We start from the raw sequence: 17,557 nt of genomic DNA on the forward strand, positions 1-17,557 counted from the left end.
TAAGAGGGGCGCCTGGGTGGCGCAGTCGGTTAAAGCGTCCGACTTCAGCCAGGTCACGATCTCGCGGTCCGGGAGTTCGAGCCCCGCGTCAGGCTCTGGGCTGATGGCTCAGAGCCTGGAGCCTGTTTCCGATTCTGTGTCTCCCTCTCTCTCTGGCACCCCCCCCCCCCCCCCCCGTTCATGCTCTGTCTCTCTCTGTCCCAAAAATAAATAAACGTTGAAAAAAAAATTAAAAAAAAAAAATAATAAGAAAGTGATGAAATGTTAGCCAGGAAATGTTAGCCAAAAGAAAGCTTAGAAACAGTATTAATATGAGACCTACTATACTTTAAGAAAAAGAAATTTAAATTATTATGGAAAAAGAATAACAAAAACACAATTCACATAGATAACATTCCTTGACAAAAGTGGAATAAATTAAGAAATCCTTTAACAAAACAGTAACCACTCACTGCCTTACAAACATACTTCTAAATAATTCATTGGTGAATGTAGAAATCATAATGGAAATTATGAAATATTTAAACCTGAATAATAATGAAAGGATCACATGTTAAAGCTGCATCTAAGGCAGTCTGTGATTTATAATTTTAATATAAAACAGTGATTGAAAATTAATGAACTAAGCATTAACTCTAAAAATCAGAAAAAGAAAAAGGTAATAATAAAGTAATAAAAAAATAACAAAGGAAATTTTTAGGCCTGTGTCCTTTATTAATATAGATGTCAAAGTCCTAAACAAAATACAGCAAACCATACACAGTGATGTGTAAACAAAAAGTATTACGACCAAATGAAGTTTATTCTAGTCATACTATGATGCTAATTTGAAAATTAATTAGTTATTTATCCTATTAATAGATCAAAAGAGGAAGAACTACATGATCATTTGAATAAATGCAAAAGAAGCAGTGACTAAAATGAAACATGCCTTCAAGATTAAGCAAGCTAGAAATAGAATAATCTCAACCTGATAAGGGGTATTTACTGCAATACTACAGTGTATTTAATAGTGAAATAGTAGAAGCATTCTCTTTAAAGTCAGTAGCAAACATAAGTGGCTGCTTTTGCTACTCCTTTAAATATTGTGCTCTGGAGGTCCTAGTAAATGCTATAAGACAAAAGATATGGAAAATATAAGGCCTGGAAGGAGGAATGAGAATTAGGATTTGCTGATGATGTCTCTGTAACCGTACTATAGGTCCTGGCAAATGTGTAACACAAGAATAAGAAATAAGAATTCAAAGAAAAAGGATTGGAAGAGAAGAATAAACATTACTGGTATTTGCAGATGATAATGATTGTCTACATAAAAAAAATTCACAAGAATCTACAGAAAAACTATTTGAAAGACTAACCTTCAGCGAAGTTTTTGGATATCAAATCAATATGCAGAAAACATATAGTGTTCCTTATACAACCCATAAACAATTAGAAAAACGTTATTAAAAATATAATAGCCAGAAATTATTAGGGATATATTTTACAAGATCTGTGCATTCCTTTGGTGGAGGAAAACTGTAACACATCACTGAAAGACTAAAGGAAGATCTGACCATTAAAAAAATCTATACTATTCCTACTTGTTAAACTCAATATCATGTATATGCTTATATCCCTTAAATTAATCTGTAAATACATGTGATTCAGTCAAAACCATAATTAGGCTTATTAAATGACTTGCCAAGGTGATTCTAAAAGTCATTTAAAATGGTAAAGGGGCAAGAAAAATTTGAAGAATAAGGAGTTGGGGGACTTGCCATTCCTAAGACTTTTTATGAAACTGGTAATTCAAATGATATGGTGTTGATATAAGGGGAAAGAAATTGATCAGTGGCAAAGAAGAGAAAACTCAAATAGAACCACACAACTATGACAGTTCAGAATATGACAACATTTCAAACCAGATACTGTCACTCAGTAAAGAAAGCTGGATCAAGTGACTGCCCATATGGAAAAAAATAAAATTTACTTCCTACCTTATGCTATACACAATAAATTCCAGAAGTATTAAAGGTATAAAATGAAAATTCATACTTGTAAGAATATATAGAAGAATGTCTTTATGATGTCAAGACAGAATAGGATGTTTTAAAGCACAAACCATGATAGAAGAGATTGGTAGATTTGATAACCTTCAAATTTTAAAACTTTTGACCACCACCAACAACCAAAAGACACCACAATTGGAGAGAAAGATAATGCGTGGACAGGAGTGAAGATATTTACAATGCATATAACTGACAAAAGATTAATATCCAGGGTATATTTTTAAAATCCTACAGATTAATAATAAAAAAGACAAAAAGAAATCCCAAAGAGCACATGCCAATCAGTAAAAAAGATAAAAGAATGCCTAAAAGAAAATGCACAAAGGATATGTACACTCAATTCATATAAGAGGAAATAAGAATGGCAATAAATGCGACTAGGTTCTTATTTCTCAGTGATATCAGAAAATGCAAATTAAAACTCCAGGAAGATAGTATTTTTATCACATTGTCAAGGATTTATAAAGTCTGATTATACCTAGTGTTGGCTAATGATTGGGGATGTAAGAACTTTCATATAGTACTGGTTGGGATATAAATCAATACAACACTTATGGAGACATTTTGTAGTATTTAATAAAGTTGAAGGTGTGCCCAACTCTACATAAAATTGGAACTCATTCCATTTTAGAGCATATTCTTACTTTCTTATAGAAATGTTACCAGGAGACATATACAGTAATGGTTATTGCTGGATTATTGGAACAGGAAAAATGAAAAATAACCTAAATGTTAGGAAACTGACACATTGTGGAATACTTATATAGTGGAAATACTATATAGCAGGTAAAACGTACATATGTATTCTCAAAATAGATTGTGTGTGTGTGCGTGTATGTGTGCACATATATTCTCAGCATGAAAAGTTTGTGTGTGTATACGCGCACACACACACACACACACACACACACAGCACTAAGAAACCTCAAAACAATATTTAGTGAAAACAGCAAAGCAGATTGTTCACTGATCTATTCCTATTAGCTATAGTAATGTCTAGAAAATTTAATAAATATACGTTAAATCAATGAATGATGTTAAAATAGGTCCTCCATGCAACAGCATTTGGGTAAGCAGGCCAGACCTCAGGCTTTCCTATTTCCTTCTGTATTGTTGACTCCTCTCTTTCCCCTCTAGATGATGTACTCTTCAAGGGCAGATATATATTTTACTCCTATTTATATTCCTTGGCTATTAATGTTCCTGGCCCAGAATAGGTATTTAATAAATCTATTGAAGTAATTAGTGAATGTTGCTTATTATAACAATGCCCTGTTAAGAAAGGGCTTTGGATCAGGAATTCCAAAACCTGAATTCTCCTGCCTTTTAGTTGTAGGACCTTGGGCAATTTTTTTTTTTTTTAACCTCTCTGAGCCTGTTTTCTAATTTCTAAAGAAGCGTAATACCTGTTCTGTCTGAATCTCCAAGTTCATATTTAAATGTGTTATATGAATGTAAGATAGGTTTCTAATATTTCAGCAGGGAGAGAAAGGATGTGGTTGTAGAGTTACTGTGGGAGTGGCTGTGCTGTGTATTCATAACATTGTGTACATTTCTTTTAGGAGCTGTGTGAGCAGTCTGTGTCCCAGAGGAGTCATCATTTCTTTCTTACTATCTTAGATCCAGTTTACCAATTCAATTTTCTTTTCTTGCAAAGGGAGATTGGCCCAAAATAGCCAGAATTCTGTTTTGTGGTGTTCTGTTTTGTTTTGTTTTCCTTCTAAGCCATGAGAGCAAAACTTTCTGTCTTTGGTACCAGAACTATGACTCATGTCTAGGGTATGTTTGTGTGTGTAGAAGAAAGAAGAGAGAAAGTCAGGAAATTTCATCTGGTTGCACTAGACTCCAGCTCTAGTTACTTTCTATCTGGAACTTGGATAGTGTGACCCTGAAGCAGCAGGTATCTTGGTGAACACAAAGTACTGATAACCTGCAAGGTGGAGCATCTCATATATTCAGAATAGAAATCCTGAGAAGTGAAAAATATATGTGTTTATTATGTTGGTACAGTGGGTCATAAAAGCAGGCTGAAATAAAAACTTTGGTATTTTGGTGGGTTTGCATTGTAAAGAACTTGTTTAAGGTAGAATATTATTCAATATGTGGGTTAGCAAACAGAGTTTTGCTTTACCAAATGTAAAAAATAAGTAGCATACACTCAGATAAAGTGAGAGGATGAATGTTTGGTGGAAGAGAGCCTGGGACAACTGGTAAACCTCAAACTGTCCAACTGTAGAATTTGATAAGAGATGAGAGGTAGGCATGGAGCAAATCACTGAGGACATTGTAGGCTAGGCTATGCCAGCGTGACCATATCCCTTAAACCAGACACTCAAGAATAAAAGACCAGGATACTCTATTCATTATTATGCCAGGACAACAGAAATAATCTGGAACTGTCCAGGCAAACCAAGTCATATGGTCACCTTACTTGAAGGTGAAGAAGAGCCATTGATGTGGTTATATATCCCACAAGGAATGGGAGGCTAAAACAATTTAGGAGGCTTGGACAAATCTAAATAATAATGTTGACTGGAAGGGAATGAGAGGTGTGGGCCAGTTGCTAGATGAGGATGTACAATTGAATGAATGATTGTTGTTGTTAAATAGGGTAAAGAATTTCAACATGTGAAAATGCTGTTGGGAAAGAGCCAGTAGTCAAAGAAGTTGAAAATTTGGTAGAGTAAGAGATCTAAGGAACAGTGATGGGGTTGGAGCCCTTTTTCCATTATAACAAGTGGAAAGGAAGCAAGAGTGGGTATAGATGCAGGTGAATGTTTGGGTGAGAGGGCATAGCAGGTCTAGAGTTTCTACCTGATGACTGCTTATGTTGTTGTTGGGAGTTCAAGGAAAATAGAGAAGGTTTTAAATAGCTACAGAGGACAATGGGAGAGAGACCAAGGGCAAGGATGCCCTCTGTCATCACTTAGATTCACCGTCATCTGCTCTTCTAGTGGCAGTCTTTAACCACACATGCAGTGGCATTCTTAGTCAATAGATAAAGCACGAAAAATAATATAAGGTATAAGCATTGGAGTAGAACAAATAAAACTTGTTATTATTTGTAGCAACTTAACAGAAAATTCAAGAGAATTTACAGATTTACTATTAGAATTGATAGATGAATTTAGTAAGATTACTGGATACAAGGTCATTGTACAAAATAAACTGTATTTTAATATACTAACAACTAGTAATTAGAAAATGAATTTTTAAAAATAAAGAATACTTACTATAGCATCAAAAACATTAATTACTTAATAAACATTAATGAAAGGTGGACAAGACCTCTACTCAGAAAACTATAAACATTGAAATGTAAAGAGACTTAAATATTTGGCAGTCCCAGTTCATTCCATCAGAATCCTAGCAAGTTTTTGTGTAACTTGTTCTGCTTATTCAGATTTATAAAGGACCAAGAACACCCACTTCTGATTCCTGCCATCTCAGTCAACCAACAGACCCCCAGTAGAAATGGTGACTTGTTCTCACCTGGTGGCCTAGGGGGACCTGGGCATTGACTGTGGTGCTGATGTTGATTTATAACTTATAAAGGCCAAGAGAAAAAAGGTGGAGGATTTACTTTGCCTGATATCCATATGTAAAGACTTCTAAAAGATAACGTTGGAGAGAATATTTTCATGGCCTTGAGATTGGGAAAGACTTCTTAAAACACAGAAAGCCCAATCATAAAGTATGAAATTAATACATTGTACTACACTAAAATTAAGAATTCTTCATGGACATCTTTATGAGAATACAAAGACTGGCAACAGGATGGGAGAAGATACTTGCCTAATTCATAACTAGAGAAGGGTTCATATCCAAGATATGTAAAAAGCTTCTACAGATAATTATAAAATAATCGTCCAGTCTTGTCACTATTTCACAAGAGGATATTGAAATAGCCAAGAAACATGAAAAGATACTTAACCTCATGAGTTATCAGGGAAATGAAATGTATATTAAACCCACTATAAGATAGCACTACTCACCTGCCAGAATGACTAAAGTACAACAATGTTAGTGAAGATGTGGAGCAGTTGAAACTTTTGTATGCCATTGGTTGGAGTATAATTGGCACAGCCACTTTTGAGAATTATTTGACAGTATCTTTTACAACTGGCATGTGCAAGGGTGCCTGGCTGGCTCAGTTGGTAGAGCACGTGACTCTTGATCTCAGGGTCATGAGTTTAAGCCCCATATTGGACATAGAGCCTATTTAAAAAAATAAATAGGGGTGCCTGGGTGGCTCAGTTGGTTGGGCATCTGACTCTTGATTTTGGCTCAGGTAATGGTCCCAAGGTTGTGGTATTGAGCCTCACATCAGGCTCTATGCTGAGCGTGGAGCCACTTGGGATTTTTCTCTCTTTCTCTCCTTCTCTCCCCCATTCTCTCTTTCTGTCCCCCCTCCCTCCCTCTCTCAAACTACAAATAAATAACAATTAAAAAATAAAAAAAAAATAAAATTGGCATGTAGATATCCTATGACCTAGCAAATTTACTCCTAGATATGTACCTAATAAAAATATAAGCATATGTATAATGAGAGAGATACATAAGAATGCCTTAGCAGCATGATCCTATGAATCAAAAACAGGAGACAACATAAATATCCATCTACAATGGGACTGTAAATAAATTGTGGAAAATCCATACAAAGGAATACTATATATAACAATAAAAGTGAACAAACTACTGCTATATACAATAGCTGTGATGCATTTCACAAGCATTATGTTAAATGAAAGAAGCCAGACACAAAAGAAAGTATATTGCAGAAGTCCATTTGTATAAAGTTCAAAGACAGACAAAAATAATTTGTAATGTTGGAAAGAAAGATAGTATTTACCTTTGGAATGGAGAGTGGGGCTAATGATTAAGAAAGGTTACAAAGGAAACTTCTTTTCACTAAGCTTGTAGGGTTATGATTTATGTATATGTCACCTTTCAATATGAAGTTGTTGTTTTCAAATGATAAAGAATATATAAAATGCTTATAGTGCCTGGGTCATTGAAAATATTCAGTAACAGGCAGTATTAACTATTTATTATGATTTAGGTCTCTATGATGACAAGATCTAGGGCAACACTCACTGTCCAGTAGACTTCTTGCAATTATTAAAATATTCTGTATCTGCACTTAGTTTCATAGCCACTAACCGCATGTAGTAGCTATTGAGCACTTGAAATGTGACTGAGTAACTTACTTTAAATTTTAATTAAAATTTAACTACCCATGTGTGACTAATGGCTGTTATATTGGGTAGTGCAGGTGTATTGCCATTGGGAATGAGTGACTGAAGGAGAATGGCAGTGAAGTTTATTTGAGTTGAACAAATCAGGAAACTGGGAGGCCAGATTGTCAAATGAATTGTACATCTGTATGTTGAAGAATGTTCAGGATAATGGCAAGACCCAACTGGACTGGGAGATTGTTAGCTATCTTCCAGAGTCTTCACAGAAGCATTTGGACACAGGAGAGATAAATTATAATGGGCGACAAAAGACTACTTTCTCCTGTATAGGTTGTCAAAGGTACTTAAGTAGAAATATTTCTGAAGCACAGCTTAGGTAATTAAGGGCCATTGAAGGAGAGTTTCAAGAAGGAAGCGGTGAGCAGCAGCAACAGTGCTTTAGACTGGTGGTGTATGACATAACTAGAGAGTACTAAAGCAGTCATTGGAGAACTGTGCGACTGTAGTTTGGTGCAGTGGTGGGAAAGAAGCTAGATTGCAGGAGTGGATGAAAGGTTAAGACTGACAATTTTTAAAAAGCTCCTTTGTGAGGGGTGCCTGGGTGACTCAGTCGGTTAAGCATTCAACTTCTGTTCAGGTTATGATCTCACGGCTTGTGAGTTCAAGCCCTACATCAGGCTCTGTGCTGATAGCTCAGAGCCTGGAGTCTGCTTCAGATTCTGTGTCTTCCTCTCTCTCTGCCCCTCACCTGCTCATGCTTTGTCTCTCTGTCTCAAAAATAAACAACGAACATTAAAAAAAATTAATTCTTGGGGTGGGGGGGCGCGCCTCGGTGGCTCAGTTGGTTAAGCATCTGACTTCCGCTCAGATCATGATCTCACAGTTTGTGAGTTCGAGCCCTGCCTGAGGCTCTGTGGTGATAGCTCAGAGCCTGGAGCCTGCTTCAGATTCTGTGTCTTTCTCTCTCTCTGCTCTTCCCCCACTCACACTGTGTCCCTCTTTCTCTCTCAAAAATAAATAAACATTAAAAAGTTTTTTTAAAAAAATGTTTGATTCTTGGGGTATCTGGTTGGGTGAGTAGTTAAGCGTCCAACTTCGGCTCAGGTCATGATCTCGAGGTTTGTGAGTTCAAGCCCTGCATTGGGCTCTGTGCTGACAGCTCAGAGCCTGGAGCCTACTTTGGATTCTGTGTCTCCCTTTCTCTGCCCCTTCCCCTCTTGCACTTTGTCTCTCTCTTTCTAAGTTAAGTAAACATTAAAAAGAAAAAAAAAAAAAACTCCTTTGTGAAAAAGGAGGTTGTAGCTAGGGGGAGATGTGGGGTTTTGCTTTTTTTCATAAATGGTTGGTAATTGAGCATAAGAAAGGACATAAAAAAGTGAAATTAATTGGTGTGTTTAGTTTTTTTCCCCCCAGTGCGTGGAAGAAATGTTGGGGCTGTATGTACAGGGCCTTTGTGTGTGGTAAGGAGGAAGGGTCTAGTTGATAACAGTGGAAAGGTTAGTTTCCTAAGTTAGTTAGATTTTGAACAGTCTTGATTGGCATTATGAAGAAATGTTGACTTTATCTCTTAGTTCAGAGACCCAAGGAAGGTTTTAAACATCTTTTTCTCTTGTGAGACTCTGTAGTTTAGAAATATTACTCTAGCAATAGCAAAAGACTGGACTAAAAAGGTAGCCAGACTGAAGGGAGACAGATTGCCTTATCAAGCATGTAGTTATGAGAGCCTGAATTCGGGTGTTGGCAATTCATAGATGGAGAAGAATTGACATATTTGAGATTATGGTTCAAGGGTGGAATGAGCACAACTTATGGGGATGGAATGAAGGAGGACATGTGTAGAACCTAGAGGTTTCCATCTGAGTTGACCAGGTAAATGGTAAACTTACATTAAGGGATCCAAAAGAAAGAACAGACATTTGGGATTGGGGTGATTTATAACAGCTTTGTTGAGATATATTTCACATACAGTGCAATTCACCCATTTAAAGTATACAATTCATTGTTTTTAGTATATTCACAGAGTCAAGCAACCATTCCTACAATCAATTTTAGAATGTTTTCATAAAGAAACCCCTATCTGCGGGCCACCAGGGTGGCTCAGTTGGTTGAGTGTCTGACATCAGCTCAGGTCATGATCTCACAGTTTGTGAGTTTAAGCCCTGCATCGGACTCTGTGCTGTCAGTGCAGAGCCCACTTCAGATCTTCTGCTCCCCTCTGCCTGTCTCTCCCTTGCTCATGCTCTCTCTCAAAATAAATAAAACATTACAAAAAAAAAAAAAAAAAAAAAAGAAATCCATACCTGTTAGCAGTCACTCCCTATTTTACCCCACTTCTTCGCTTCCCCACAACCCTAGGCAAACTTTAATGTACTGTTTGTCTCTATGAATTTGCCTGTTTTGGACATTTCATATAAATGGAATTATACCTTATGGTCCTTTATGACTAGCTTCTTTCTCTTAGCATGATGTTTTCAAAGTTCATCGATGTAGAGATCATTTTTTGCCTTGTTTTATACTCACCTCTTTGCATGTTTTATCTCCTCCTCTGAAGTATATGTGCCTTGAAGGCAGGGACTGTTGTTACATATTACAGAGCTGTATCTAGCACATATTTTTGTATTTTTTTTTTTTAATTTTTTTTTCAACGTTTATTTATTTTTGGTACAGAGAGAGACAGAGCATGAACGGGGGAGGGGCAGAGAGAGAGGGAGACACAGAATCGGAAACAGGCTCCAGGCTCTGAGCCATCAGCCCAGAGCCTGACGCGGGGCTCGAACTCACGGACCGCGAGATCGTGACCTGGCTGAAGTCGGACGCTTAACCGACTGCGCCACCCAGGCGCCCCTTGTATTTAATTGTGACTTAGCAAATATTTGATACATCTAACTCAGTTAACCAGAAAGATCCACTCCCACACTTGCTTACCCACTGAAATGTGTCTATATTTGCTGTCATGGAATAAGTAGGTATCCTGTCAGTGGTTCTGGTTCTGACATTCATTCTTTGTGTGATCTTGGGTAAGTCATTATACTCTCAGGAGATACTTTCCTTATCTGAAAATGGGGTAACAATCCTAACCCAATCCAAAACTGAAGAATAAGATAATTCAGGTCAGTGGGGTTGCGTATAGTTTGGGTTTATCCAGATGGCCTCTGAGAAGAGATTTAATAAATGTTTGGCTCTATTCCCTAATCCTCTTGTAATAGGAGTAGCCTTTTTTCATGGGATTAGGTATTTTGGCCCCCTGATTCTTTTCATCCCCCATTTTCAAGGTCCTGGTTTTGTCTGTGGCACACTGTTACTTTTGTAACCATCCTGGGGCATTTTGCCAACTCAGGTTCTCTAGCTTCTCTCTCTAGAATACTTTAACACTTCTTAAGGACACTGATTATAATATTACACTCCCTGTTTTGAGTAGCTTCCTGTCTCTTAATTCCTGTTGTCTTCATGAGCTACTTGAGGTTGAACACAAAAAAAGTTTAAAACCCAGCCTATCCACTTTCTTGGTACAAACAACTTACAAATGCATTCCCTTCCTCCCCTGTCTTTGGAGAGTTGTTCATGCTTTTATTAGAAAACATAGCTTGGATGTGTACTTAAGGGTCATGTACCAAAATAAATAATGTAGACAAACCAAGATCTCATGGCACTTCAGTGGGAGGAGGCAGACATATGAACAGAAAATTATAGCAGAAAGTGGAAAGTGCAGTTGCACAGCCATGTATAAATGGGGGCACACTGGGAAGAATTGATTGGGGTAGTGTTTTGAAGCAAGTGTTACCTGACATTTCTGCACTAAGAAGTGTAACACAAAGCAGCCTGCTGAAGAGGACCTGCATTCTTTGGCCTCACAACAACTGGGTGAGGTGGAGGTTTCTGACCCCCCAATTTTAGAGAGTAGTCCAAAGCTCAGAAAGCCTCAGTGGCTGACTCTGAAACACAGATTCTAGACTCAGCTTCTATGTTTGTCCCCTCCCCCTCACCACAACCATGCCCCTTATGCAAGGATAGAAGGTAGCCATGCAGAGTACTACAGTGCCCTGCCATCCCCTCTCCTTTAGTTCTTCCTCCCTAAGCAAAAATACGGTCTCAGATTCCCCTTTTCTGTGTCTAGCTTACTGCCAGTGTCCTCGGTGCATTAAGCATTCCAGGGCTGTAGCAGTAGTGAATATTGCTGATGTCATTGTTTGCCTTATTGGGATTTTGCTCTTTGTTTCACAGGGAGCTGTGATTGGTATAGACGATGAGGACGACAGCACCTTCACAATAACTGTTGATCAGAAAACCTTCCATTTCCAGGGTGAGCTGAAAGAAGAGATTCTTTCTCTTCACAGTCCCAACTGCTTCTTTCCTTCTCTTTTGGGTTGTTTGCTGGATGACTTGAATGGTTTTGCAACTGATCTGCATGAATGAGTGCACAGGAACGTTCTGGATGAAGTGGTACTGCAGGTTAGGCAGGGATTTGTATCTGCAGTGGATACAGATCTGTTTGAAACGACTGTGGATCTGGCTGCAATTGGAGATTAAAAATTTAAAGGATAAAAATCAGTGAAGGGAGAAAGTAATGGGCTGCTGCTGCTGCTGGCTTGTGTTTACAGAAGGTTGCTGATCTTCTTTATCGAGGAGTATGGTTCTGCTTCTGCATGAAGAGTCTAAAGACTGATTGTGAAGGTTGCAGTGTTTGTCTGGGTAAAACTCAAAATGTAAATTAAATTGAAGCTAGTGGCAACCTTTGGCTTAAAGGTTTTGCTTTGCTTCAAGAACTGCAAGTTTGCATTCATTACATCTGCATTTCTGTGTGTTGTCTGCCAGCCGTCATTTCTCTGCTATTATCCTTTTTATAGTTAATAACACCAATGCCATCTGCCACTGCTATGTTTCGGCATTGCATGCTATGGTTCACCGGTAGAAAGGGTAAGGTACTGTATGATCATTCTCATTTCATCTTGCTTTGAAAACTAAACCAGCAAATAAAAGTCAATTTTAATGATGTACCTTTCATGTATAATGTACCTCTCATCTATTAGGAATGTCTATTAGCTTTGTTACTAATGGTTTTGTCATTTTGCCTATCCAGAGTAACCTCTATTTTATGTTAAAGCAGTCCATGGAACTTAGAAATGAGAAGGTTTGGATACGTTAGCAGTTTCTCTGAACTACAAGTGACAATGCACTATGATAGATGCTAGGTGTACCAGTGTAAATAAATATATTAAATAAATTGATAGCTTAAAAATGTTTTGGGTTATGAAGTCAGTGACCGGATATATTATACGAGATGTTGAGACAGCTATTGTCCTTCCATGCTAGGATAGTATAGGTGAAGTTATTTTACTTCATTGTCTTGTTTAAGAAATTGACACATAGAAATGAAAGATGCAGCTTATATACGATGAAGACAAACCAATATAACTCAATAGTGATATACCTAATGCTTTCAGGAAAAAACATCCTTAAAATATTTACTGTGTTTGGTCATACTCTTTATTCAGAGCTGCTTAACTAATAATCCTTTCTGAAATTTTCCACTGCATTTAACTTTACAAAACATTTTAAATCTTATTATGAAAGCTCGGGGCCTTTATTTTTAGGTTGAATATATAATGCTGCTCATAAACTAAAGTAGATAACACCCCCACACTGAAACTCTTCACTTGAGTGAATATGAATACTTTAATGTGTTTCCAGTAATAGCTGCTGGATGCAGGTGAAGGCTGCAGTATAGAATTTTCCCCTCTGCAGTTATTAAGGAGACACCTCCTTTGGACTTCCAGAAGCTGTATTGTTTGCTTATTTAAAGGAGAGGAGACTCAGACCTCTAGAGTAAGGGTACCTGTACCTTCTAACTTTTAAATTACTTATGTTTGATAGTCCCATATTTCTGTGGTTTGCTTATAAAATAAGCAATTCCTTTAATTCTTTTATTGATATAAATGACAAGTGTAAGTAAGAGTTATATGTATCTTTAAAATTAATTCTTAGCTCTGGGACTGTCAAACTGATTAGTTTTCTCTACTGTAATAGTAATGGAAGCTTCAGGCAACATGAGATTATCTGGCTTTTGTAAAGAACTCAGCAGGACTCTATATTCTATATATTCTTGGCAGTAATGAGAGTTATTTCACATAGATCCTTACTCAGAAGAAATTCTCTGAAAATTTGATAAAAAGTTCTTAATGTCTGATAGATTCTGTATTCTTTTTTTAAATTTTTTTTTAATGTTTATTTTTGAGAGAGAGAGAGAGAGACAGAGTGTGAGATGGGGAAGGGCAGAGGGAGAGGGAGACACAGAATCTGAAGCAGGCTCTGAGCTGTCAGCACACAGCCTGATGCAGGGCTTGGACTCATGGGCCATGAGATCATGACCTAAGCAGAAGTTGGATGCTTAACTGACTAAGCCACCTAGGCGCCCCTGATAGATTCTGTATTCTTGATTAGAATTGAAAACAAGTTTGGCTGATATATATTTGTATATGTTTAAGTGTGTTGAAGTTTTTATTTAATTTACCAGAATTTTTTAAAGCAAATAAAGTATCAGTTGATGCATCTATAAAGTAAATTTTACTTACTATCAGCAATTAAATTTTTTTTTAACATTTTTTTTTTATTTATTTTTGAGACAGAGAGAGACACAGCATGAATGGGGGAGGGGCAGAGAGAGAGGGAGACACAGAATCGGAAGCAGGCTCCAGGCTCTGAGCCATCAGCCCAGAGCCCGACGCGGGGCTCGAACTCGTGGACCGCGAGATCGTGACCTGAGCCGAAGTCGGACGCTTAACCGACTGAGCCACCCAGGCGCCCCTACTATCAGCTATTAAAGGGAAAGCTAGAATTTGTTGAGATACATTCATTTATTCAACATCCATTTTAAGATCTGGGGTTACAGTAGTGAACAAAACAGATAAAATTCCTTATCTCTTGGGTCATCCATTCTGGTAGAGGAGAAAGCCAATAAGATATAAGTAACATATATATTAGTAAAATACAAATAAATAAAACAGTGCTAAGGCCTGGGGAGAAAAAAATAAAGCAGGAAAGGAGAAAATGAAATACAAGTGAGGTTGTGTATGTGGGGACAGAGGTGCTGAAATTTGAGAGTGGCCAGGGAAAGACTCATTGAGATGGTGCCCTTTGGTGAAAGACCTGAAGGAAGTGAGGAAACAAGCTTTAAGGCCTTATTGGGGTTGGCAATAGGGAGTACATCATGCCTAGGTAGAGGGAATAAGAAGTGCAAAAGAGTGTGCCTGCTATATTTCAGGAGCAGCAGGGAGGCCACCTCTGATTGGAGTGCAAGTAATCATGGGGGAGGGTAGTGGGAAATGAGATCTATGAGGTAACAGAGAAGCTGGTCATGTGAGGCCTCATATGTCAGAGTAAGGATGCTGAATTTTACTGAGAAGCCGTTAGAGGGTTTTGAGAAGAGTCACATGATGTAATTTTTAACAGTATCAATGTGGCCACTGTGTTGAGAATAAAATGCAGGAGGCAAGGACAGAAGCAGGGAAACTAGTTAGGCTATTGTCATCCAGAGAGTTGATATAGCTCTCACATGGTAACTCAGGGGGTAGGGAGGCAGTGAGAAATAGTTGAATTATGTATGTATGTTTAATCTTTATAGAGGTATAATTAATATATGATAAAATATACACATTATGAAGTTCAGTGAGTATTGACAAATTTATTACTCATAACTGCTTCCACAATCAAGATATTGAACATTTTTGTCATCCAAAAGATTTCCTTTTTTCTTTCAGTCTCCACTTTCAGCCACTGGCCCCAGGCAACCACTGATCTACTTTCTATCATTATAGATTTTTCTTTTGGAGAGTTTCACACAAATGGAATCATACATTATGTCCTCTCTTTTGTCTGGTTTTATTTTAGCTCAGCACAATGTTTTTGTTTTTGTTTTTTAAGTTTTATTTTATTTATAAATTTATATAAATATGTTTATGTTTGGGGCGCCTGGGTGGCGCAGTCGGTTAAGCGTCCGACTTCAGCCAGGTCACGATCTCGCGGTCCGTGAGTTCGAGCCCCGCGTCAGGCTCTGGGCTGATGGCTCAGAGCCTGGAGCCTGTTTCCGATTCTGTGTCTCCCTCTCTCTCTGCCCCTCCCCCGTTCATGCTCTGTCTCTCTCTGTCCCAAAAATAAATAAACGTTGAAAAAAAAATAAATATGTTTATGTTTAATATATAAACAGGGGCAGGGGCACAGACAGAGGGAGAGAGGATCCCAGGCAGGTTCCACACTGGCAGCAGGGAGCTCAATGTAGGGCTCAAACTCACGAACCATGAGATCATGACCTGAGCCGAAATCCAGAGTCAGATGCTTAACTGACTTAGCCACCCAGGCGCCCCACATAATGTTTTAAATATTCATCCATGTTGTTCCATGTACTGGTAGTTTGTTCCTTTTATATTGTTAAGTAATTGTCATATGATAACTATATTTTAAAGGTTAAACTACAGCACGTGAGATAAGGGAGTCTAGGTTGACACCAAGATTTTTTGACTTGCCACAAGAATGGAGATGCCATTAACTGGGGTGAGGAAGATTGTGAGAGGAACTAGTTTAGAGAGAGGATGTGGGCATCAGGAGCTTATTAGCCTTGGACATGTTTATAAACAAGTTCTAGATGCCTATCAGACATCCAGATGGAGATGTCAAGTAGGCACTTGAAGTGTGGAGTTCGAGAGAGGAGTTCATGCTGAAGAAGTAAATTTGGAAGTCATTGGCATATAGATGGTATTTAGAGCCACAAGAACTTAGGAGTAAGTGTAGAGAGAAAAGAGAGGTCCAAGTAATGAGCCTTCGAACACTCCAACCTTTACTTATAGGGCACAGAGCTTAGGTAGAACTAGCAAAAGAGATTAAAAAGAAGCAATGAAAAAGAAGGAGGAAAACCAGGTGAATGTAGTACCCTGGAAGCCAAGAGACAGTGTTCTAAAAGAGGAGAGCAGAGGCATCAGCAACTGTGTCAGATGCTCCTGATAGATCAAGTAAGTTGAGGGATATGAAGTGATCAGAGGACTTCTAACAATTAGGAATTCACTGATAACCTTGAGAAGAACAATTGTAAGATGGAAGTATAGACAGTGCTTTCAAGTTCTGCTGAAATTACTGAACTACAGCAGTAGCTGGAGAGGACGATGAGAATAAAAAATTTTTTTGATAAGAGAAATAATAGCATGTTTTTATGCTGTTAGCAGTGATTCAGTAAAAGGGGAAAAATTGATGCAAGAGAGAAAGGGGAGAGTTGCTGGATGAGTGTTATTGAGAACACAAGAGAGGATGGGATCTAATACAGAGCTGAGGCATTGCCTTCCTCTAAGAGCACAGATAGTTCGTCCATAATAACAAGAAAGATAGTCAAGAGTATGGAAATATACATAGGTAGGTTTTTACCTATCACCTTCATTTTCACTATGGTTTAAATCTCTAGCTGCCCTCCACATCCTATATCCTGAAACATCATTTATTTATAATAAAGAGGATTTGTACCAAAAAATTTTTTTTTACCCCAAAACAATAGATTACTTGTTATTACAATGATTCCCAGTTCTGGTAACTTATTATTTCAGAAAGTCTCCAATTTTTAAGAGATGCCATAAAATTATCAAAAGAAAGTCAATTTAAATTAACTTTGGATTTGAAAAAGAAATACTCTGGTTTTTTTTTTTCTTTAGGTAATCATTGAAATTACAGTTCTAGCATGTTAGAGCTTTAAAAAGGTTTAAAAACTACAACTTCATTCTGTCCTTTGTCAGAGATTAAAAATAGTTGCCAATTTATCTTTACAAGGTGGCTCTTTTTTCTTTTGAACAAGGGCAAAAAATGATACCCTTTCCTATCAGTCAGCCAAACTTGTTTGCATATAGATTCTCTCATAGACAGTGGATGGAAAGTAGTTTTGGTATAGACTGGCTGTTGAATTCAAATATTAATTGTGTATATAGTATGTGTAACTCCCTGTTTTCAGAATTGAGAATATACTGGTAAATAAGACTTGGGCCATGATGTCAAGGCGTTTGTAAAGAAGTAATTGTAATGTAATGTGAAATACGCTGTAGAGGTAGAAATATGTATAAGACACTAAAATAATGAAGAGACAAAAAAGGCAGTCACTCAGTGTTTCACAGAAGAGCAGGGTTTTTTGTTACCAAGTAATTATTTTTGTAATAAAGTATTTAATGTAAAAATTAAAAGGTTCCTGTAACCAGACGCTGCTTCCCTCCGCTTCCTCCTTACCTTCTCTCCGTGGCAGTTCTGAAGATTGGACAAGTTTGTTAGGCTGAGGGATGTTGTAGC

At 37.6% G+C, this 17,557-nt stretch overlaps 1 protein-coding gene across 11 annotated transcripts in view; it reads left to right on the forward strand.

The window, feature by feature from the left end:
* The window catches only part of OSBPL9 (oxysterol binding protein like 9), a 195,014-nt gene that overhangs the window by 65,270 nt on the left and 112,187 nt on the right, over window positions 1–17,557 (forward strand). For 9 of the 11 annotated variants that reach the window (XM_045477349.1, XM_045477353.1, XM_045477350.1 and 6 more), the window contains exon 3: window positions 11,471–11,549. The exons of the other annotated variants lie outside the window; for them this stretch is intronic. In XM_045477349.1, coding sequence (XP_045333305.1) covers window positions 11,471–11,549 — 79 coding nt within the window. The remainder of the gene's footprint in view (window positions 1–11,470; window positions 11,550–17,557) is intronic. 11 annotated transcript variants of the gene reach the window in all.

Source organism: Leopardus geoffroyi, chromosome C1 (genome assembly GCF_018350155.1).
Source record: "Leopardus geoffroyi isolate Oge1 chromosome C1, O.geoffroyi_Oge1_pat1.0, whole genome shotgun sequence".
Classification (NCBI taxonomy): Eukaryota; Metazoa; Chordata; class Mammalia; order Carnivora; family Felidae; genus Leopardus; species Leopardus geoffroyi.